The following is a 23,676-nucleotide window of genomic DNA, read 5'->3' as shown; positions in this document are numbered from 1 at the left end:
CTTTTCAAATTTACTGAAACTTCATGCCGCATCTCTGTGTAACAAGGCGTCCATCTCCACAAAATATCACATGCTGTTCACTTGGAAGTGCACCAGCTTCCCACGGCTGTGATTATGACTTCTGTTTGGGAGGGATATGTTGTAGAACATAAAACAACTAGCTAGCAACTAGCAGCTTGTAACATAAGCAGTATGCAAGCAACCAGGAGCACAATCTATAATATAAGAATACGTTGTGGAATTCAGGTGTATGTGGTGGCTACCACATGAAACCTTACAGAAAAAAAAAGAGAACAGTTACTTTCAAAATTTGGCAGCTTGCAAAACCCTACCATTTTGTACTCACAGTAGTTCAACATTTTTGTTTCCAATAGAAGCTGGTTTTCATATCAGGAAACATTAACAAGAGGTTTCTTAACAAGAGGTTTGTGCTTAATAATTATGTAATATACTTAGGCAACAAGAACTAACTGAGGCAAGCTACAAACAGGAGCAACAGTGGTATACTTCCATCAATCAAGAAACAATGAAATACCTTTGTTTTACCTCTTCCTTTTTCTCAAATTATTTGAATTTCATATTTGGGCAGTTATGTGCAGTATAGATAAACTACTACTAGTATAATTGTAGTTTGTCACTGTCTTGCATACCCCTAGCACTCTCCAGAACTGACTGTGTTGAACTTGTGCAAAGATGCAATGTCAAGCATGCATGGAGTTCTGTTTAGTCTTGAGTTCTCAGTGTTACTTGTTGCTCATGTTTTTTTTTTTTTTTGCACCCCTGAGGCTTTCATGTGCATACTCCGTTCCTTTTACATGATCTCTAGGGCCCTAGAGGTATATGTTGAGGCAATGTGCAAAAACTGTATTTAGTGGTAAATCCATCCAATGGTAGAGCATAGATGTTTTCAAGATCTGAGGCAGTGTGAGTGGCACGCAATCCATATCGAACGTGAGCAATATTTCTGCCATGGAGAGATGCCATTTCAAACAGTCGATGTTGAACTGCTGAAATGTTAGTGCAGGTGACAGGGCTTATTTATACGAAGTCACTTGCAGAGGAATGCCACAGTTGTACGAAAAATTTGTAATCACGATGCAAACCTTCCTAGCATTTTAAATGCTTCGACAGTACTCATGCAACGTTTCTATAAATGTTTGCTGTTGGTAAACTGGTATGTACAAACAAAAAACAATGAAATGGTAGGTGTAGTGCTTGCACAGCCACCATAGATATGACAACTAGGCACATGATTGAAGGTAACTGAAAATGAAACAATATCAGACAAATTGGAAGCCTCCCCCCCCTCACAGACAAAGGACATGGCAGGTGTGCAATATACATGCATAGTTTACTTTCATGCAAAAAAATGGAAAGGCAGTAATATTATCGCATCATGCTTGTTCATACATTTCGGCAGACTTAATCCGTAAGTAATCCAAGTATAAATTTATTCAAGTTTCATAATTTTCCATTCGCCAGCACGCATTCATTTGCAAGGTATGAAGAACAAAGGGTCACATATGTTCGAACTTTGGAGAAAGCAGTTTCTGTCATGTACATTTCATTTCTGAGTGGCAGCTGTACAAAAGAGGTGGTGGTATGTCACAAAAGAGGCTGTTCTCACACCACAGTGCGGTATTAAAAATGCGCCCAGCTCGTAGCACTTGGGCTATCGTGAAGGAAGCGTCTGGTGGAGCTGCGAGAGGATTTGAAGGACCATATCCCTCAATGTCTGTGGCTTGCAGTATTCTTCGAGCCAACCAAACACACAGCCTGAAAGCTCCGAGAAGTTGGACACAGACACCGAAGCGTTGAATGACTGAAAGAGGGAATCCCCAATCGCCTGGAACTGAACAAAGAGAACATGTGGCAAAGAAGGGGTAGACACGGTTTCAAAGGAACGGTAACATAATCCTAAATATTCTTATTGATAGCATACTTTATCAATTCATGCGGTAACATATTGTGACAATGTCCGAGAAAACGTTGTGAACCTAATTTTTTCTACAGCAGTTACTGAACTTGTAGAAATTTGAGTGCAAATCCCTAATGTGCATAGGGAACAGTCCTTCAGTTGGTGCCACCAATGTTGTGTCACACTGATCGAAACAGACTTCGCTGACATGCCATTTGAGTGATGAAACTCTCTTTTGTTGTAAACTACGTATCCTCACATGTCATTATGAACAGTGCAAAGCGAGTGTTCCGGCAACGGTTCGTAATCCTAGAATCTTTCATAAGTGAGCAAAAACAGATTCTCTTATTTCATGAGCTGTAACAGATGCTCACATATTTCTCTTCCTGTCAGAGTTTACAGCTATGTTCAGAGCTTTGTGTTTTAGAGCTAAACCCGGTAAAGCCCCAGATGTGCATCAGCCTCACTGACGGTAAAAGAAAAAAAATATAAATAAATAAATAAAAAGCAAAACAACTAAACGAACTTGCCAGAGTGCTAATTCGGCCTCTGAAGAACAGTACTCACTGTGCATTCAACACCCACTAGGCATCAAACGAGAAACAAGTTTTTCTTTTCTTTTTTTTTTTCTAAGGTACTAGAGCACTGCACGGGCCTAATTTTCAGGCCCGGCTGCTACGGCCCGCCGTCTTCTATAGATTTCCAGCCCAGGCCCGATGCCGCCGGCCCGGGCCCAGCCTGTACCCGACTGCTTCCATGCTCAGGCCAGGTCCCAGCCCACCTCTCCTCTATGTGCTCTCGACCCCGGAGGCGTATTTAGACTTACTAAACTGAGGAAAATGATGCAGCTAATTGGTAGCGAGTGAGGAGGTACACTCGAACGGAGCGGCTGTGTTTCTCTGCCTACAGGCCGCTCTGTGCTTGCTTGCTTGTGTGGTGACCGCCTTGATCACCGTCTCACTCTGCTTCACGGAGAGGGCGGTGTCGTGTGCAGACGTAGTACGCGGTTGCTCCTCTCTGGCTTTGGTGAAGCGAAGGACGCTCCTTCTGTCAATTGGCGAACTCCTTTCATCTTGTCGGCAGACATCTCAGCGCGCCTGCCTCACCAATCGTCCCCAAATGTGTGTGAGTGCACGCATGAAATCCAGACCCATTACACGAAATAAGTATGATCACACATAAAAGTGATAGTTCTCAGATGAGGATGCCATGATATCCCATACCCAATGGGAAAAAAGTGACATGAAAATTCAGCTGTCCAGTCTCGTGTAATATGTTCGCGTACATGGCCGGCATTGTCAAGCCCGTACCCGGCCCTGGCTTAGCGTTTTTTAGCGGCTCAGGCTTTCGGGTAAGCCCGTGCAGTGCTCATAAGGTACAGGAGGCAGTATAGTTGAACCCAGTACAACAACTTATACATGTTACAGGGAACACTAAATATTTTTAATGTGCCAGTAAAATTTTGCTGAAACAGCTCGGGGTGACGGCCTGTGGGAAACAATACACGATTTGTTGGGCAACAGTGATTTATGTTCCTGACTCGCTTGCTGCTCATGATGACTACATAGCCAACTTTCAGACACAGCGTTATGCGCATGCAACATACTTGACGAGCAATACGCAGTTGGTGCTGACTGATGTGGTGTTGCCCGTGATTTTCAGTTTCCATTTTCTAAAAAACTATGAGCCTAGCTATGTTGTGACACAAAGCGCAACAAGGCTTTGCCAGCACTTTGTATCACATCATATTGTGGTATACTAACACGAGCGATTTTTTTCTAACCTTGTACAGGTACGTAACGCTCTCGCAATGTTGCTGCCGTACGCACCTGGATGGCACAAAACGCCATTGCCTTTTATGCTTTGCATGCAAAGATACCAGGAGTTATGAGAGTACTGACCACTTCAAATTTCATCTCATCACTGACTTGATTCTTGTTTTGCCCAGGCTGGTTTTGATTCACCTTCACCAGTTGCTCGTAGTTTCTAAGGAAATGAACTGTCTTAATTACACAGCAGCAAGCAGCACCGAAAGTTGTCTCACGTTTTCATGATTTGCAAAGCAACAACTTCTTTCCGGAGTGCATTAAGCTCTTCTTCATGCTTCTTCTTTTGTTGGAGTAAGAAAGTGATATAGTCGATTGCTGAAATCGAGAAGGACACTATGCATCATGTGTAGACCTTGTAAAAAAACATGCAAAAACATGTTGGCCAGACTTGCAAATTGTAAAAACAACTCTGCTTACATTTTTGCAGAACAGCTGCCTTGCTCATTTTTACTGCATTTGTACTATCTTGTTGGCAGGTAGGTACCAGGAACTGCAGGTCCTCGTAACCTTTCTTGATGGCATCTCTGCGCTTCTGCTCTGCTTGGGTGTGGGCTTCACGGCGTCGTTCTTTGTAGCTAAGGGTTGACTTGTGGTCGCTATCTTCATCATCTTGAAGCACACAGTAAACAATCATAAATCCTATACCTACGGTGCAATGGTCCGAATTTCAAAAGGCAATTCTGAAGCCCAACTTCTCAATACTTCTATTAAACCTTTCTTTGCATGCCTGAACATATCTACAACCTTGCATCATATTGACATTGTATCATTTCAAACATCGATGCAAGCAGCCTCAGATGTGTGCACCAGTCCAGCGTGCATACCACTGCTGGTTGCATCTCTTGCTGGAAAAGGCGCTGGTTACCTGTGTTATGGGCAGACGATGAAGTCAGAATGTTGTCGATTGATCCAGTGGACGAAGTCCGGGAGAACGAAAATTGCCCCAGTCCTGGAAGTGTTGGACTTGGTATTCCCACCTTCTGATCCCAATCTGCTTAACCACATAACCTATCTGCTAAATCACTGCAAGGAGCACAGTCATCTTAAAATGAAAACGAACATACCTGGATCGTGCTTCCCTTCACTCGGTCGTCGTTCTGCCATATCTGCGCGTCACTTCTTACTACTAGAATACAGAAATTTGCCGTATCAGCTGGGCATGTGGCAAACCGCATAAAATCCGAAACCTGAATTGGCGAGTCAGAGGCAAATACGCATGCGATCTTCGCCAGCCATTCGTTTTAAGCTCAGATACCAAGGTTAGAGCAATGTTCCCGAACATACACGACAGTACAGTCACCATTAGTAAGCAGCGCAGAGCTCTGGTTATCAACCGCGAGTAGGTTGCCTTTGCAGCAGCTGTTTATATTCTCCTTTACGAAAGACGGGAGGTTAACAACTTTAAGCTAACGAATATATGTGAATACCTGACATAACATGCGTACCTAACACATGTGAGGCAGTCATAAATATTTATATTTACCATTGCTTCGCTACCCCCAACCTGCGTGGTCCCCTACACTCATCCTTCCCAGCCAGTTTCATGACCAACTTCGCACTTTGCGACCGTTCGTGAGTCGCGACTGTGGTCTCCGCCGTACGAAGCGCTGGAGCGCTGGCATCACTTCCAATTTCACCTTCACGGAATTTCAAAATCTGAACACGTGCATGACATGTACAAATTATTCTCGTAGAATAGTAAAATGGCCCTTTCTTCAACCCTAGTTGAACACGACTTTTGGAACCTGTTGTTCCAAAACAGATTTCGTTGAACCCTCTCGTGACGTTCCTAAGCGCAGTCTGGCAACCATGTAGCAAATCGTGAATTTTTTTCACGGAGGAGAAGTAAGGAGACCGAACTCTGCCGCGCCGCCGTTGAAAAAGTGTGGTCCTGATTCCTCGAGTCTAATTGTGGCCGCGGCGCGGCGCTCGCGCTCCCTCAGGTACTTGCTCCTCTGAAATGACGTGCTTGTAAATGTGCTGTGTCAGAGTTACTAGTGTGTCCAGTGCAAGCAGGAAAAAATAGTTTGATAAAGAAACACGATTGTCGTGTATCAAGGAACGATCTCTCTTTGCATTTTTCGCCTGGAGTCCTTGTTGGTGCAAAGCGGGAAGCTTTCATTTTACAATGTGGGGAAGCCGCCGTCAAGGGGATCCGCGTTTGCTCGAAGGCTTGAAGGTGTAAATAAGCGCAGTGCTCTCGCAGTTAGGAAGCTATTAAGAATCGCGGAAGTATGTTTTGTTTTATTTGAGATAAAAAGACACCCGAAGGAGCACAAAGGTGGTTGTTTGACATCGTACAGGATGGTAGTATAAGTTTTCGTGACTGGCAATGAACGACTGCGAGATCTACATTGTTTATGGTGTGCACTGATTATTATTACTTCCCACAAACGTCTCGCAGCGTGAGGAAATGATGTAATTGAGCACATTTGGATTCCAGCTGTTGCACGACAGCGTCGTAGCGCGCGTTTCTACCATCCGCTTCGCGTGCACAACGTTTTGGGAAACGCGAACTTTTTGTCGTAATTGTAAAGCATCCGCTAGGGTACAGAGGATAGAATTACATTTCACATGACACCGCACATGAATTTAATGCCAACGTACCGGAACACACTTTCTTTCACAGGTTTGCAAACGCGGCAGGACACAGTACACGTACTTCAGTTTAAGGAAGAGATCCCGAAGACGATTTTCATCTTGGTGTCCGGTTGGGGTGTCAAACCCATATCTACTGAATTTGGGTCTTTTTTAGCTTAGGTAGAATACCTGGTGTAGCGTATTGAGCAGCATGCTTGTGCTGAAGTAAATTGAAACTCCTAGGCATGGAACTGAACATCAAAAGTCAGTGTTATTCAAGATGTCAGTGTTGGACGACACACATTACAGACTACATACCGACTTTCTTTTCTGTTCCCAAAACCGTAGCATAGCGTGTCACTAAAACGTCGCCATACACGAAGTTCTCTTAATTGGTTCACACGTACGCAGATAAAACTTTCCCAGTCCCAGCTTATGCGGCTACACCACATAGAAATTCCGACATATTCCGAAAAGATCGCGTCCGGAAACTTTACAGATCTTCAAACACATCATTCCCTCCACGCCATTTAAATGTGGCTTTTCAACACAACCTTTGCTTCCTTTGGAGTAGGTGCCACCTATGACACGAAAACGAGGCAACAGAAATTGCAAAACAAGATTGGAGCTGACCAGAAAACATTAACTCATTATTGGAGAAATTGTTGTTAATTTTTATTACACAAACACTCGTTTTTAACGCTTCTTAGTAGAGTATTCGAGGGCAAACAGCGCATTGCCTTGCAGGCAATTTCGCGGAGCTAGTACCGGAGGGAACGCGAGCGCCGCGCCGCGGCCAACAATAGACTCGAGGAATCGGGACGTCATTCTCCAGTCGAGTTCGGTCTCCTTACTTCTCCTCCGTGATTTTTTTGCTTTTTGTGCGGTTCCGTGTTTTATGGTTTTGTGTTAGATATCCGCCTTTGGGTGGAGGCGTTGTGAGCTTGTTTGAGCTGTTCTCGCGATATTAATATCTGATCGCAATCACCGACAGGCAAGTTGTTATGTCCAATACTGCTTGACTGGCGACTGTGCGTTACAAGTGTCTTCGTTCCCCGCGTCGAAGTATACGAACGGTGTTGTCACTCCAATGTGTTCTGGTGTTTCTTTCCTCCTCATGATGTTGAATTTCCACCATAGTGTACCCCCTTCCCTTCCATCAGCATATCCAAACCGTATGCTTACAACATGGGCTTTCGATATGACTGTCTGCAGAGTCAGCGGTCGGCACTAGCAATGGCCGATTAGGAGGCTGTCCCACGCTCTGAATGGCGACAAATGCGATGGTTGCAGGTTGCAGCACTGCTACATTTTGTTAACTCACTGAAGCACTGAAATAGGTGAGGTGCGCTCCGTGGCATTTGGATTTGTGGAGCGGATGTGAGCAGTCGGGCATTCAGAAGACCCTCACGCTGCCGCTGTTCTGTTGTGTTCATGCTGCGATTTCCAGTATTTGGTTCCACAAAATTACAGCGCTGAACATGAGTCTTGCCACACACGCTTCCACAGCACAATTTACAAATTCTAATGCTGCAGAGTGCACACCACTACGTTGCGTTTGTGAGTTACGTACGTAGATGTAGTGACTAATAAAGCTGTCGTCGGTGAACTCCTCGGCATGCGCGTCATCGGAAGCAGCCTGACACAAGGGTGCAGAAACAGAGAGGCACTTGCACACCATGGGACGACACTCTAATCAGCTTCTCTGCTGCCATTCGATGGTGCACAATGCACAGCCTTTTGATTTTGAGGTTGTCAACGTGCTACACTCTTTTCCCGTAGCTGCAGAAAATGCGCATCATGTAATTATGTGCGGTTAAAGATTACAACATATTGTGGCTCATGAATGGCCAGTGTAGCTCAAGGTGGAGTGACAAATGCCTTGAACCATGTTCTGTTTACCTAGCTCCGGACCTTCATAGGGATTTTCGCTCTGTTATTTCAGTTTCCACAAAGATGCCATCAGTCATGACAGATATTATGACCTTGATCCAACATGAAATTCCTGAAGGAAGACAAAACATTCATGACAGCCACACCAATCTTGAAAAGGTTGCGGAGTACTGCGAGGCCAACTACTTTCAGGTCGGTCTGCGCCGCGGTTCTCTTGTACGACAATATTTTTAAGTTGCAGCAAACTCATTTTGCAGGCAGATAATAAACACGCAGCCCTGGAAGAAACAAAACGTTACGCCACACAGTCCCTGGCCAGTGTTGCTTACCAGATCAACACGCTTGCCTACAACCTGCTGCACTTGCTCGACCTGCAGACCGCGCAGCTGGCAGAAATGGAGTCCCAAGTGCACCACCTTTCCCAGACGGTGATGATACACAAGGAGAAGGTAGCACGAAGAGAGATTGGAGTGCTCACTGCCAATAAAAGTGCTACGCGGCAGCACAAGATCCTGGCCCCTGCTAGCCAGGAGCGCCCCGTGAAATATATTCGTCGTCCCATCGATTACAGTGTGCTAGACGATGTGGGTCATGGGCTGCGATCCATGGCCAACAACGGAGCTAACAGGACGCGGAGGGTACCTTCTTCGCAGGTGTGTTCCGCGATGTTTGCCCCCCCCCTTTTGTTTGGGACTCCTAGTCATTTGTTGACGTGCGGGTACTCATTTTCGCAGTCCCTGATAAATGCTGGGCCAGCTCCTACAACGAAGCCACCCACTCCTCCCCAAGCAAATCGTGGAGTCACAGTTGGTTCTCTGACTCGAGGAGCTAGGGAGTACAGAACTCCCGCCCCTCCAATTGCACCTCCTCAGGTGCCCAGCAACTATGCGGCCAACTACCCACTTGGACATCCCAGAAGAGGTGAGTGACCTTCCTTGTACTGAAGCTGTTCTGTCATTCTGCACTACTGGAGCACGCTCATAATGATGTTGACAGGAACATGAAATCTTATCGTTCGACGATCGTTACAGAGTTTTTTTGTTTGATAGTTGCCAATAGAGGTCACACGTGAGCAGATTTGCAAGCATACAGGTAGAACGTGCACTTTTGACGCAAGAAGGAAGATAGTGTGTGTGTGGGGGGGGGTGATCTATTTATTTTAGCAGGAAAAGTCAGCCAGACAGGACAGCTTGCTATTCCTCAGTAAATAATTCCTTGATGCGTAATCAAGTTCCTGGGGTAGTCCGACTCAGGCGATGTGGGGTTAAAAGGTCTTCTCCCGTTCCACCCACGATGTCACAGGCTGCTGAGGAGGAGACTGGTATCCCGCAAGTGGTTGGGAAGTGCTGTTCTATCACTGCTGCGTATGCAAGCAATGCTGGAAGAGACGTGTTCGAATATCTGAGGCTGGTCAGGCGAGACTTCGGACGATCGGAGCAGCTTTGTTTGACATTCCGTAAATGCTTGTCCAACAGCAAGGCAAGCTGTGCCAAGGCCACATGAGTCTCTGGACTGCCTGACTTGGATGACCATGTCAGTTGTGCGCTGGTTTTTGTCGAAGTGTCATAGGCAAATTCGTCATTATTCTCACTTAAGGAACAGCTTTATCCATAAGCTTGTACATCTTCCATGCACACTTTATCAATACACAATTTTCTGCCAACCCACACGGGGCCCAAAGCCGTACTTTGTGACAAGGGGTGGCACAGTAACTCTGGAATAAAGCCATCGAGCGCACACCACTTAATTTCAAAGCACGTGTCTTTCCTTTTCAATACAATTCGTGAAGCAGATATCGTTGCATGCACAGTGGTTCCACCCCTGTGCCATTTTGCGCCAAATGCGATTTACTGCGCCATCCCGATAAAATCCGCAATATTGTGCCAGTCTGCTCCAAAGCTAGCGGCAAGGAGTTATGTATTGCAGGCAGTGATTGTAGAGCACTAGGAAACGCGGTTCACGGTGGTGCACATTATTTTCTTGCAATGAAAGGACACATACAGTGATCATGTCTGCGGCTTTTGTTGTGCCAGAAAGTTGGTAAGTTCACGTCAGATGGTTCTAGCTCGCTGTCTATTCTATGTGAGCTTTTTCAGTGTAATTTCAGCCATCAATAGAGGCATTGGGGATGCTAAACACTGAGCGCCGCCTCTAGTAATCATGTGTTCATACGAAATGTGAGGAGTGTTTTTTTTTCTTTTTATCTTTAGAGCCTGAAGTTTTCGGGAAATATTTTTTTCTAAATTCGGGGGGTAAAAATCGGGTAAATAAACATGTGCTCTAAATTCATGCAAATTCGGGTGAAAAAACTTCCAGTGTGCTAAATTCGGGGTGAAATCGGGCTCAGTTGCTCAAACTAACTGTAGTGGTTTGGTACAAACGGTGATCTAACTGGAATTTTCTGCCAAACAAGTAAATTAGTGCATTCCTACAGACATCCCAGTGAGGGCAATTTGCCAGGTAAAAAGCGGGTTTCACCCTAAAAAGGCCACCTTCAATTCGGGTAAGAATCGGGTAAAACCCTAAAACTTCAGGCTCTACTTATCTTCCACCCGATATCAACTGATTTTGTCTTATTTCACAGCTGCTGACATAATACACAATCCTTGCCCTCCCCCACACTCTTTTTCCCGATTTTCAGAAGGCAGAAAGCCAGACAACAACAACTTTATTTTGAGATGATGAATGGGGAGTTTAAACGCCAGGGGCGATACGCTACCCCAATACTGGTGGTGATGTTGGGAATGAAATAATGAGCCTGTTCGCAGAAAAAACACAGTTGTCTAAGTGTACAGTGCAGTAGTAAACATGCAGACAAATATTTGTGATGCGGTACCCCGTGTGTCCTATGTTAGCCGCAGCAAGCCCTCCAAAATGCACTTCTTTGATGGCGCAGCAGTTTTTGCATCAGGCCAACAGCAAAAAAATAAAGCATACTGCAGTGGATGTGCGGGTTACGTCCTATACTTCCTGTTTGATCGCCTAACTTTAGTTCCACAATACGTAGAGCCTGAAGTTTTTGGGAAATATTTTTTTCAAAATTCGGGGGGTAAAAATCGGGTAAATAAACGTGTGCACTAAATTCGTGCGAATTCGGGTGAAAAAACAGCCGGTATGCTAAATTCGGGGAGAAATCGGGTTCAGTTACTCAAACTAACTGTGGTGGTTTGGTACAAATGGTGATGTAACTGCATTTGCTGCAAAAAAGCAAGTTAATGCATTCCTAGAGACATCCAGTGAGGGGACTTTGCCGTGTAAAAATCGGGTTTCACCCTAAAGGGTGAACCTTCACTTCGGGGTGCAAATTCGGGGAAGAATCGGGTAAAACCCTAAAACTTCAGGCTCTAACAATACGGTAGGGAAGTTAAGTGACTTTAATTCCATCCGCGATCACACATAGGTAGCGGATACTCCACACTGCCAGCACATGGCCATCACAGCTCTGGACAACACCCAGCCCCGCAGCGCACACCTCCTCCGAGTCTGTCCAGTCAGCCCCAAGTGGGCATGGTGCACCCTATGAGCCAGCAGCACGTTCCACAGCCCCAGCCTCAGTCCCTGCCACACCACATTCCTCAAGCGACTCAGCAGTTGACAGATCCTCCGGTGATGAGTTCCAGCGTTACGGACCGCTTGCCGGAACCACCACCGCCACATATGGTTCCTCCGGTGGACTACGACCATCAGGGAAACGGTAAGAAGTTACAGGGTTACGTGTGATGCTTACTTGTGATTGTTGCATAGTTTGATTCGAATATCACAAAAAAATCTGACATTTCTCCCAAACTCTCACGGACTACATACTGCATACCACGTTCTACTTAAGGGCGAACCCACCTCACAGATTGCTTCCTGACTGCCGAATTCAGGGTGGTGTCACATGAGACACGAGCCTAAAACCGTGCACTTTTTTGAATCAAATTTAAGTGCAAAATTTAGCTATTGGGATTTTATTCAGCAATCAATTCTCTCTCACTGAAACAAATTATGCATTGGAGATCAGATTTTACTTCATCATTGTAGTTTGAAACACTCTAGTGTACAGAGCATGAGCAGCAATTCCCTTTAAGCCTTTGTGGTTTCTCGAAATCTATGTCACAGCTAGGATTGCTGATGCAGCCAAAAGATATGCAGAAAAATGATGATCGGCACCCAGTGCGAGTATAGTTTCGACTCCTCTCTTCATCTCGGATATCTTCATAGCTGCTAGTCCCAACTGCTTCAGAAGGAAGTAATTGACCGTGATCCTAAGTATGTGCAGCAAAGAGATAGCCATCGCTAAGTTCCTTACTTTACACTCTCTGTTTAATGTATCCCACATTTACCCTGACAGTGCGCATGTTCCACTAACTGCCACCTTTTTCAAAGCATGTGATGCACCCTCCCACCCCCCACCCCACCATTATTGAAGTGGATATACACTGTGTAGGAAATTTCCCACCATGTGGGTCTCTCAGGTCCACCAAGGTCAGGTCAAGTTCGCCACCTGCCACCTAACTCTGCAGCTTGCTTGTCCTCTCCTGCTTGTGTCCCAAGAGCACTCCGACATCACAGTTCCCAGCTCCTACACTTCTGTAGTTTCTGTTTCCTTTCCATTTTCTGTTTCCTTCAACATCTTTCTCTTTGTCCCGCAACTGGTATCCCCAGAGTAACACGTAGAGTGTAATGATGTGGGCAACTGTGGCATAAAGCAATAATTTTAAATATATTGCAACCTTGACATCTGTGAATGCACTACAGTAGAATCTCGATGATACGATCACGGATGATACGAATTCTTTTCTGGTCCCGGCCGGAACGCCTATTCTTCCCATGTATTAGAGTTCGGATGATACGAACGCGTTATCTTGCCTTTACGGATGATACGAATGAGCCGAGGATGCGACAGAGGTCGTTCCCCCGTGACGCGAGAGCGCGCGAGTCATGCTGCTGCCTCTTTCGAAAAGGGAGGACGATCCTCACCACGAACTCCCTTACATCATGTAGCGCAATGCAAGCAATGACTTTCTTTTTGGTGGTGGTGGTGGAGATAAGATCAATGGGATTAAACGGCCTGGAACCTTATCACCTTATCTCTGTTTTGACCTTTTTACCCCCTTCGCAACAATAAACCGCGAAGCTGTGTGACATCGCTCTGGCGGGAAACAGCGATCAGAACCACCGTGCCCAGAGCACGTGGAGGGAACATATCGGGACAACTTGTGGCAACATTACGCGTCACCATTCCGCAAGTCGGCTTCACCTAACGCCTGCGTGCTTTAGGAGAAGCTCGCTTTAGACCACTGTCGCGCGACTCGCGGGTGAAAAGCACGTGCTACGTCTTTTGAATCATCTCGCGTATTGGGCAACATTGGCCCTCCTGTTGCGTGCATACGGAGACGCAAAAGCGTTACAACCGACCTCTTTCATTGACAATAACGGAAAATGAACAGTCACTGTCTATTTTCTTGCCTCAATTTTTATTTTGGTTTAATTCGTTTGATACGAATTTCGGATGATACGAATTTTTTCCGCGACCCCGTGAGATTCGTATCATCGCGATTCTACTGTATAATATGTGCATTATATTTTGCTGCTGGTGTTGCCGCTCTTTCAGTAATGTAGGTGCTGGTCATCATCATGTTACAGTTAAGTTTGTGTGCCCTTGCTCACGATAGTGGAGGGTATGACGTCCTGCATACATATTGTGTAATTTACTAAATGTCCTGAGCTTGCCATCTGTTCTTCATCCCCAGACTCTCTCTCTTTGAAATACCTATATTGCCTTCAGGAAGGGAGCTTGTTTTCAATGTAGTTCTCGAAAACAATTATACGACAAAACCAGTGGCCAACTTATAAAGCTTTGGTTCTTGTTGTCACTGAAGCTTATTTCTACTTTCTAGCATTTTCCTTCCAGTTTATTGGTCTTTCTAATCAGTGGCTCTGAGAATTTGTGCCACACCTGTGGAGTTTTCCACCAGGCCTTCTGCTGATGTACAGGGTTCGCCAAGATAAACTTCGGGGTTTGTAAGGGAGATAAAACAAATAAGAACAGTGTCGGAAAGCTAAAGTAGGTGCTAGAAGAAGTATTATGCCCCAAAATTTTATGTCGATACTGCCATTTGGTCCGTTCCTCTGCGGATAAATCCAAAGAGGAAAGGAGCTGAAACACAGGTACAGCCGTTTAGGCAGCGGCGATTTTTTTATTTTCACGATTTATCCACAAGCGGCATTGTCGACATAAAATTTTGGGGCATAATACGTCTTCTAACATCTACTTTGGCTTTCCGACACTGTTCTAATTTGTTTTATCTGCGTTACGAACCCCGAAGTTTATTTTGGCGAACCCTGTACTTTAGATTGTTTGCTATTTCTAAAGTTCTCTACCTGAAAGATCAGTTGGGACTTGGCTGGATAATGAAATTTGTTAAGTCTGCCTTGTTCCCACTTTCTGCTTTTTCCCGGTCAGTACGTATTTAACCGACACAGCCAGCCATTTGTTGCTCGTGCCAGCTGCCGGTTGAGAGGAGTACTGGCAGCCTTTTGCCGGTATTTTACCACAGATTGTTCTTTTTCTAGAAGTATACGAGCTATATCTTTAAAAATAAATTATTTGTGGCAGTTTTTTTACCTTGTTTAGTCCATAGTACTTAGTCTTTATCTCTAGGTACTTACATTGTAGCACGAACTGTCCAAACAGCACGTTTTTGGGTATGCTGTTGAATGTGTGCCCTTTCTCCCTTGACACAACTCCTCTTTCACCCTTTTCTCCCTCCTATTTTTCTTTCTGTATTTCCCTCGCCAAATCAACTGCTTTTCCTCCTGTCCCTTTTGGTCTCACTTACTCAGCCGGTATTTTTCGTGACGAAAGGAGGCAACCCTGTTTCCCACACTCCTTTCATTGACTGCTGCCTTATCTATGGTCTACTCCTTTGTCATCTGAGCTCACGAATAATGTTCTCTGCTGTTTTTAATGAACTATTCATAATCTTCTGTTTTATGCATGATGGTTAGACCCTGAAGTTTTCGGGTTTTATTTTTTTCCAAATTCGGGGGGTAAAATTCAGGTGAATCACGTGATGTTGAAAATTCATGCAAATTCGGGCGGAAAAATTACCACCAGACTGAATTTGGAGATAAATCGGGCTCTATTGTCGTTCGTTGTACAGCCTATCCAGAGTATCAGACGTTGAGATCAACCGTGTATTTTGTGAAAAATTAGTATGTCATTGCCGTGAGGTACCTAGCTTAGGTGGAGTTTTCCAGGTAGAAATCGGGTTTAACCCGAACCGGTGAACCTCGATTCGGGGTGCAAATTCGGGGAAAAATCGGGTTTAACCCTAAAACTTCAGGGTCTAATGATAGTGTGTGTTAGAGCACTGACTGCACTCGGCTGCCTGGATGCGAGTCAAGGCCCGTGATGATTCGTAAGAGGTTAGGGTTGGAGCAAAGGTCACCTTGCTAGAAGAAGGGTACAGTCGACCCCCGTTTATCCCTGCTTCACTTATCTGGGTCCCACACTATCCGGACAAAAATCGTGGGGGCCGATTTCAAGTCCATGCATTTTAGCTTCTTCAGAGTCACTGTGCGACCTACGTTTTCTCCAGCGGGGACGACAACCTTGAGGGTAGAGTGAACTACTCTATACTCTGCTTCAAGTCTTTACCACTTTCCTATGGTACCCATGTGGAGGCGATGACCAGTCCAGGCATCTGAATCCGTAGAGGAAGGTCCTCCAATCAGAAAGTTAGTCAGAAAGTCTGATGTGGGCGGACATGATGAAACGCGTGTCATCATTACTGATGAAGACGTGGTTGGTATTATTGGTTGCAATGACGACAGCCGTGAATCACGTGGGATCACTGGCGAACCCGTGTGTTGTGACACTCCGAGAGGCCCGAGATGCACTCAGAACCGCTTTTGTTTTTTAGCGAAAGAATAATGTTCCTTAAGTTAGTGGCCATAACTAAGAGCTTAGAAAAACCCGCTGCTTGTAGTAATACTGCGCAAGTGAGTATGAACAATTTTATAGTATTACAGAATAAGTACATGCCTCGTGGACAGCACAAAATATTGTTTTACTTATCCGGATGCCCGGTCATCTGGACATTTTCGCTGGGAGTGGTCAAGACCGGTTAAACGGGGGTCGACTGTATGAGGAAAAGGAAATATATTAATGGCATGCTCAGAAAGGCCAGTGGCCAGATCAGTGTCTGAGCCAGAGGGAACAAGGTTGGCAAAACAATGGCCACTACTTGAAACTGAAATCTGTGAAATGCCTTACTATACAACTTCAGCTGACATCTTGCATTGGATGTGTGTTGCAATGTGTGCTGCAGTACCAAATCATTCAAAAGATATTACTGGATAAAGACACTTGCAAGATAGCTGTCAAAAATACCACACTGTAACAAACATAGATACAAGAAGGAAATTGGTAATTGAATTATTTGCACGTGATGCCTGTCAAGACATTTGCCATGTAAATATAGTTGGAGTGCCACACAGTTCTGGTGATATGCTGGCTTGAAACTCAAACCAACAAAAAACTAAATCAAACAAAAAAAACTGTGCTCTACATGCTATACGTAGTGTGATGACATGAACAAGAAGTTGCATGGCTGTGCACTTCCGGTGACCTTAAAGCATGGCTGTCTACCCTTCCAATGCTAATGATTTTCTTCTGTTGTGTGCATATCTGTCATTGTGTGCATGATGACATGGACCAGGCATTCTCCTGATGGTTCTCGAAAAAAAAAAAAAAAAATCATATATTTGTCTTTCGGCATGCATCTTAGAAACAGCCGTGTATGATAAGATGAACTGTAAGTTACACCACACGAGGCAATGGTGACTTATCAACGTATATGTTGTTCCTGCAAGTTCACTTGTTCTGAATCTTTCAGAGTTTCAAAAGGTTACAACTAATACTGCAGATCGTGTCTTTAGTTCTGGATGGTTATTGGACTATTGCAAAGCCACACTTTGCAAGAAAGCCCAAGGCAGTACCCAACTTCAAATATCTGACGTTTGGCTAGCTACGTCAGTGGCTGCAGTGCTAATAAGACTACTGTAAATGCTAATACTTGTGTAGTAGTTTATATTGTAGTTACAACGTTAAGAAATTTTATATTTGCCATACACAAGGTATCGAATGGGCCAGAGACTTGCCAAGACAGCACCGCAATGCTTTCAACTTTTCGAAGCATTTTTGTAGTAATTGTTCATTCGTCCGTAATGGTGGATGGTTAACACTTACAATGCAATCAAATAATGCATCTCTGCATTTACAAATTTGGGCGACGAGAGCATTATAAAAGCACACAAACGGCTTCTGCTACAGACGACGGGTAAATGCAAGATAAAATTACCACAGGAGGTTGTCTCAAACAAGTAGCAGTATTATGTAGTGTTCTTTCCTTTGCCTGTATTGTTCTCTGAATGGCATGCTGCTGAGGATAAGTAGCAACCTTTTTGTTCCCTCCCTTTGGTTCTTTATCGTTGTATTCCCCAATGTGGCCCTGTTTCAGTTTCGCCTCCACTTCCCCCTCCGCCACCTCCTGTTGCTGAGAACTTGTACTCGGGTAGTTATGTTCCGCCTTCCCCACCAGCCTACGGGCGGCAACACTTGGATGGGGAGCACGACTGGGTGCCAAAGAATTACATCGAAAAAGGTGAGACATATCCACACAAAAGTTTATCCACATAGAAACAAAATGCAAGCAAGCCGGTGTGTACTGGTTGTTGGTAACATTCCTCTCAGTGGCATAGCCAGAAAAATATTTTAGGAGGGGTTCTATGGGGACTTTACATGGGGGAGCAGGATTTGACACTTGTTTCCCTCTCCCAAATGCACTACCAAAGGTACATTTTCGAAGCGTGGGGTTTGAACCCCCAAAACTCCCCCCTGGCTGCACCGCTGATTCCTCAAGTCAGTTTAGATATGTACAGACAGACGAGACGATAATTTGTAATTAAAGAGGTTGTGACACTTCGCCCCGGGTTATCCCGGATAAGCATAAAAGACGCATCTGTGCGAACCTACATTCCAAGTTCCGCAGCAAAGGGGGTACAGTCACCGACCGATAAGTCAGACTCCAAAAACTCTGGACTATCCAATTCGTCGGCCAAATCTGTTGGCACCGTCAAAAGTCCCATAGAGCTAATGTATTTCTGCTAGGGGCATGCGAATCCAAATATTCAAAGTCGAATCGAATGGCGGAAAATAATGCCGAATACCGAATTGAATATAGAATATTCGTGCAAATTTTAAAATACGTGCCCTCTGCACTAAAAGTTTGCAGTTTGTAGCGCGTGGCTTTAGAGTAATTTTTCTGCCATCAACTGTCACAAGCTAGACATCTAAATCTTCTGTGGGAAGCCCCTACTCTTTAATTCTACATGATAGTGTTTCTGGCTGTTCAGCTGAGCCTACACTTACTGGGGCAATTATCTTGATTTCAAAATTTGATGCCATGCAGTGGCATCATGTATGATGAGGCTGTAATATAGTCCCCGAGCATCCATAGGTCACTTGTGAAACAAACAAATTGGCGTCCTGCCTCAGCTTTGCCATGAACATCCTTTAGCTTCCTTGCTTGAGTGTGCATGTCTCACCTGGGCATGTTGTATTGCTGAAATTAAGGGTTGTCTTTGAGGCACCCTTTTGTTCCTGCAGGCATTAATCAGACATGAAATCAAAATTCCCTGCCGCCATCGCTAAAGTGGATGTGGGAGGGGCGCCGCCCCTTCCTCAGGCGATACACAATTAACCTGGACTAACGTTATCTCACGCTAATGGCGCTAATCATGTGCTGTCTGGGGTTTTCCCTGGGTTTTCCAGCAGACTTTCCAGACGAATGTCGGCACAGTTCCCCTTGAAGTCTGCCCAAGACGCATACTAACCCTCCTTTCCCCCCCCCCACTCCTTCCTGCTGTCCTCTCTCCATCTGTCCACGTCTGTATGCCGCTCATAGCCACAGTTACTTTGTGGCACTCACACGGAATTTTAAAAAACAGTCGTAGATTTATTAAGGTACAAGCTTTCAGACGGAGTCCGTCCTTCATCAGGTGCGGTACATTTGCGTTTGTTTGTTTTGTATACAAATGTAACGCACCCGATGAAGGACACACTCCGTCCGAAAGCTTGTACCTTAATAAATCTACGATTGTCTTGAGTGTTTTTTGTCTTGGTATCGGAAATAGTGAAATTCCGACTCAACTTCAAGTGAGGATGTCGATGATGTTACTATTAGCGAATTCCACTGGTCGTTCTAGTGCAGAAAAACCTGCACTGGCCAGCGCGCGCGTGTTCCACTGGTCGTTTCAATGCAAAGCGCATCGCATTCCGCTGGTCGTTACGGGGCGACTACACCGGGCGAGTGCAACACCAGTGCAACTCTGCCTGCACGGAGAAAATCGGCGGTGGAGACCGGAACACGGGAGTGCGCCCGCTTCCGGACGGTCCATCCTCCTCTTTCGAATGAACATGGCGGACGAAATGGAAGTGGTTTTCGGTCTCGTTGAGGATTCCGAAAGCAGTGACAGCAGCAGATATAGCAGTGCACTGAAAGCAAGCAGCTGCACTGAAACCCTCTCGGATGTTCCGCTGGGCGGATTAGTGTAGTTGCACTGGCGGAGAGCGCCCCTCATTGTGGCGAGGGTGTTACACTGCTCTACGGTGCACCAGAACGACCAGTGGAATTCGCTATATGATAGACAGGTTTAGTAGAGGACAAGACGCAAATCTATTGACGATTTCACTAATAACTAGGGGTGTGCGAATCCGAATATTTTAAGTTGAATCGAATATCGAATTGAATGGAGGGAAAAATTCCGAATACTGAATCGAATATCGAATATTCGTGCAAAATTTACAATATGTGACTTTCGCACTAAAAGTTTCCATTTTGTAGCTCAGGGCTTTAGTGTAATTTTTCTGGCATTAACTGTCACAAGAGAGACATGCAATTCTTCTGTTTAAGCCCCTACTCTTTAATTTTACGTGAGAGTGATTCCTGCTTTTCAGGTGAGCCTACACTTACTGGTGTACTGGAGTGGTTACCTTCATTTCAAAATTTTATGTCAGGCAGTAGCATGTTATACGGATGAGGCTGTAATTGTTTCAGACAATCACAGGGCATTTGCGAAACAAACGAATTGGCATCCTGTCTCAGCTTTGCCATGAACACCATTTAGTTTCTTTGCACTGACCCTAAGAAGTTGCACTACTGAAATTTTAGACATAAAGGACATCTTTAAGACACCCTTCTTTTTCGTGGGTTGTAGTCGTTATTCAAGAGTCCTAACTTTTTAAAGGCAACCTCGCAGACATCAAATCAAAGTCCCTCACCGGCACCGCTAAACTGCATGTGGGAGGGGCCCCACCCCTTTCACAGACGATGTCTACAAACCAAACTTTGGATAACGTTATCTTAAACTAAACACCGTCCTGCCTGTGTTCGTCCTGCAGCAAGGGCAATTTCGTAAAGCAGGCTTCACCTGATGCACGGAAGCATCAGGTGAAGCCCTCTTTCGGGTTGTGTCGTTCATATTCGTGGAATAGTCGAATATTCGAAAAATCGAATAGTGGATATTGGATTCGCGAATCGAATAGTCCGAGCGTTTGATATTCGATTCGAATTCGAGAACTCGAATATTCGCACACCCCTACTAATAACGTGACTACTAATGTGACGTCGCCGTTTCACACTTCAGCAGCGTTAGCATCAGTGTCGTCTTCGGCACCGACAATGTAAGAAGAAGAAAAAAGGTGGAAACGACAGCTGCGATGAGGATATCGTTGATGCACACCCGTCCGCAGGGGTGCAATCGTTGCTGTGGTGGCTACACTGAAATTCGCTGCCATGTGTTGTTTGGCCTTTTTTAAGTCACTTCGAATGTTCTGAGTGGAAGCTTTTGAAATAAAGTGATTTTTGTGTCCTTCACCAAAAATTTGGACTGCCTTATAATTCGGACTGATTTTGTGGCTCCTAGAAGTCTGAAAAATCGGTCGGTGACTGTAATCAGTGCATACAAAATCTGCACAACAAATGCAGAAGCCCGTCCAGTTCCGACATCATGGCAGACAACTCTGTCAATGTTGCAGCCCCGGGTGAGGTTACATGCTTTAAAAAACAAACGGGTTTTTCAAAAAACAACTTCGCTCTTCTGAACAACAACAACTTTATTTTCGGCCTTGGAGAGTGGGGAGTTTCATCGCAACAGGCGATACTCTACCCCAGTGCTTGGTGGAATGGGGGGAATAAAATAACGAGCCCCTTTACAATAACGATCGAAGTCCGATGGTGTCCAGAAATGTCAGAAGAGCTTTGAGCGCAGAGCGTTGCTGGGCTGGATTGGGCCAGGATTGGGATGTAGTTGTTTGAGGGTTTGTATGTTGCGAAGTACGAAGCTTAGAAGAAAAAGTCGTCGTTTCTTTCTCACTTTGCTGGTATGTACTACAATGTGCACATGATGTGAATGGACCCCATCTATCTGCGTCACAACCCCTTTATACCTCAGATGGTGACAGTACGTTTTTAGATTTGTTGTTCAGCTAGGTCCTTGGCGTAATGCCGCTGTTCATATTAACCCTGAATGTGCCAATAAAGTAAAGGGGTAGGCTTGAGTGCTGACCGCAGTGGCACATGCATATAATTGTACCTTTCATAAATTTAAAGTCAGCACACGCAGGGTGATTCACCTAATCAATACACAGTTTGTTTGCATGAACAAAAGTACAAGACAATGTTTTACCTGACTTTGCACACTAATGTTTTTCTTGCATACTTATTACAATTTCTTCTGCACGTTCCCGTGACAGGGAAGTAAAACTGACAATGTAAAATTGTAGCCCTTGTATTTGATCTGCAGTTTCTTCTTACACCATCTTGTGGTTGTCTTGTGAATACAATGGTGGCTAGACAAGCTATAGCATTTTGTTTCTTCAAGAAGCCAGTGACATTTTCTTTTTTCAGTTTTTTTCTCGCACCATGCCAACATAAGAAAAGGAAAAGTATTTTAAAAAATGGTGGAAAACAGACAGTATTGGTGTGCAAAATTTGTGCCAGGAGAGACATTGTCCAGTGTTTCTGCAATACTATGTGTAGGTGTATGGCATGGGTGAAACACCCTACACATGCAAGGTAATATAACATTCCTCATGAAGCGTACCTGTTCCTGCCACCCTGATTGCTGCACTGCTTCTAGATATGCATATTGTAGATAATAGAACTTATTCATTTGCCCCTAAAGTGGAAAGATCAAAAGACCCGTTCTTTGAATGTACTGTCTCATCTTTTATGTGTAATGTGTTGGCAGGTGTGGATAATAATTTATTTCATTGCTTTATTGCTGTGTCAATCTGTCTTCTCTCTTCCCACAGTGGTTGCAATCTACGACTATACTGCTGACAAGGACGATGAGCTGTCATTTTCAGAAAGCTCTCTCATCTACGTTGTGAAGAAGAATGATGATGGATGGTATGAAGGGGTAATGAATGGTGTAACTGGATTGTTCCCTGGCAATTATGTTGAGCCGTTAATGTGAGTTGTAACGTCCAGTCAGTGTTATTTGCATTCCAGGACTTGTGCAGCATAGTGTTAAGCCTGCACCCAATTACACGTTGTGTGTGTGTAGTTTTTTTTTTTTTCTTTTAGCTTCATCAAAGAAAACACAGACACTTTGATTTGTCAGTATTTATACATCCTTATTGCGCATGCCTACATGATGCATTCTCATCATAAAGCAATTCCATGCTAGAGTGCAGGAAGAAACACACAAGACTAAAAGACACAACTGACGCAAACAAGCACTCAGACAAATTTCTTTTTTCTCATGAGAATGTATGTAGGTGTGTTTTTGTAGTGTGGTATCATTGGAATAGTAAGTGTGCAGTTTTTCTAAAGCACACTTTGTTGCTCGAATAAATTATCTTCACCTTTCTGGCACTTTTTTACCTTCGGAATTCTCCTGTGCAGCTGCTTTATATTCTTGTGAATGGGACTGATGTGTTTGCAGTGGGGTTATACGTGTATTTGGATTTTTGGAATACTGAAGCAAACAATTGTGTATTAGATTTGAATTCAGATTCGCATATGGAATCATACTTGCATAAAAAAACAGCAGCAGAGGCATAGAAGACAAGGAAAGGGTAAGGACCTATGAACAACAGGCATGGACAGCTGCTGTATATGGAATGCTGTGCAAAGTTCAAGTCAAAGGGATGTTACTTCCAAACCGAATACGTTTGAGTAGAAGGTTTCAAAGCTGCACTGTAAGCTCAAAAACGCCAGAAGAAGGGTTACAAACTGAGTGCTGCTTCACACAAAAGTCCTTATGCATATATTATATAGATATGCTGTATATTTGCTATACATATATGCTGTGGTTCGGTTTGTATATATAACTGTTTGCTCTGTATTCACTCTAACTACATAACTATTTGCTTGGGCATTAAAATTACTATTCGCATCT

The 23,676-nt window shown here is 44.5% G+C and overlaps 2 protein-coding genes across 6 annotated transcripts; one reads left to right on the top strand and one right to left on the bottom strand.

The window, feature by feature from the left end:
- Positions 1-1,434: 1,434 nt before the first annotated feature.
- On the bottom strand, positions 1,435-5,339 carry LOC135386033 (max-like protein X). Of its 4 annotated transcripts, none has more exons than XM_064615743.1 (7): positions 5,231-5,339; positions 4,812-4,873; positions 4,613-4,738; positions 4,165-4,356; positions 3,963-4,062; positions 3,820-3,904; positions 1,435-1,852 (listed from the first exon to the last, which is right to left on the bottom strand). In XM_064615743.1, exons 2-7 carry the CDS (start codon positions 4,849-4,851, stop codon positions 1,673-1,675), a joined length of 723 nt encoding a protein of 240 aa, XP_064471813.1. In that variant the 5' UTR covers positions 4,852-4,873; positions 5,231-5,339; the 3' UTR covers positions 1,435-1,672. The 4 variants fall into 4 exon arrangements, with proteins under 4 accessions (XP_064471813.1, XP_064471815.1, XP_064471816.1 ...); XM_064615745.1 differs by having other exon boundaries at positions 4,613-4,696; XM_064615746.1 differs by lacking the exon at positions 5,231-5,339 and adding an exon at positions 4,935-5,077 and having other exon boundaries at positions 4,613-4,696.
- A 1,825-nt stretch (positions 5,340-7,164) lies between these two features.
- Positions 7,165-23,675, top strand: LOC135386032 (abl interactor 2-like). Of its 2 annotated transcripts, XM_064615742.1 has the most exons (7): positions 7,166-7,321; positions 8,273-8,412; positions 8,478-8,873; positions 8,955-9,141; positions 11,621-11,914; positions 17,730-17,873; positions 22,586-23,675. In XM_064615742.1, exons 2-7 carry the CDS (start codon positions 8,284-8,286, stop codon positions 22,747-22,749), a joined length of 1,314 nt encoding a protein of 437 aa, XP_064471812.1. In that variant the 5' UTR covers positions 7,166-7,321; positions 8,273-8,283; the 3' UTR covers positions 22,750-23,675. The 2 variants fall into 2 exon arrangements, with proteins under 2 accessions (XP_064471811.1, XP_064471812.1); XM_064615741.1 differs by having other exon boundaries at positions 7,165-7,321; positions 8,478-9,141.
- The last annotated feature ends 1 nt before the right edge of the window (position 23,676 follows it).

The sequence above is a fragment of the Ornithodoros turicata genome, chromosome 2, assembly GCF_037126465.1.
Source record: "Ornithodoros turicata isolate Travis chromosome 2, ASM3712646v1, whole genome shotgun sequence".
Taxonomy (NCBI): domain Eukaryota; kingdom Metazoa; phylum Arthropoda; class Arachnida; order Ixodida; family Argasidae; genus Ornithodoros; species Ornithodoros turicata.
This window is presented reverse-complemented; position numbering and strand designations above follow the sequence as displayed.

Coding starts and splice junctions, on each gene's coding strand:
- LOC135386032 (XM_064615741.1), top strand. CDS start 8,284: ATGCCATCAGTCATGACAGATATTATGACCTTGATCCAACATGAAATT. Junction 8,413..8,477: donor GCGAGGCCAACTACTTTCAG/GTCGGTCTGCGC, acceptor CTCATTTTGCAG/GCAGATAATAAACACGCAGC. Junction 17,874..22,585: donor AAAGAATTACATCGAAAAAG/GTGAGACATATC, acceptor CTCTTCCCACAG/TGGTTGCAATCTACGACTAT.
- LOC135386033 (XM_064615743.1), bottom strand. CDS start 4,851: ATGGCAGAACGACGACCGAGTGAAGGGAAGCACGATCCAG. Junction 4,739..4,811: donor TGAAGGGAAGCACGATCCAG/GTATGTTCGTTT, acceptor GTGGTTAAGCAG/ATTGGGATCAGAAGGTGGGA. Junction 3,905..3,962: donor GCTTTGCAAATCATGAAAAC/GTGAGACAACTT, acceptor TCATTTCCTTAG/AAACTACGAGCAACTGGTGA.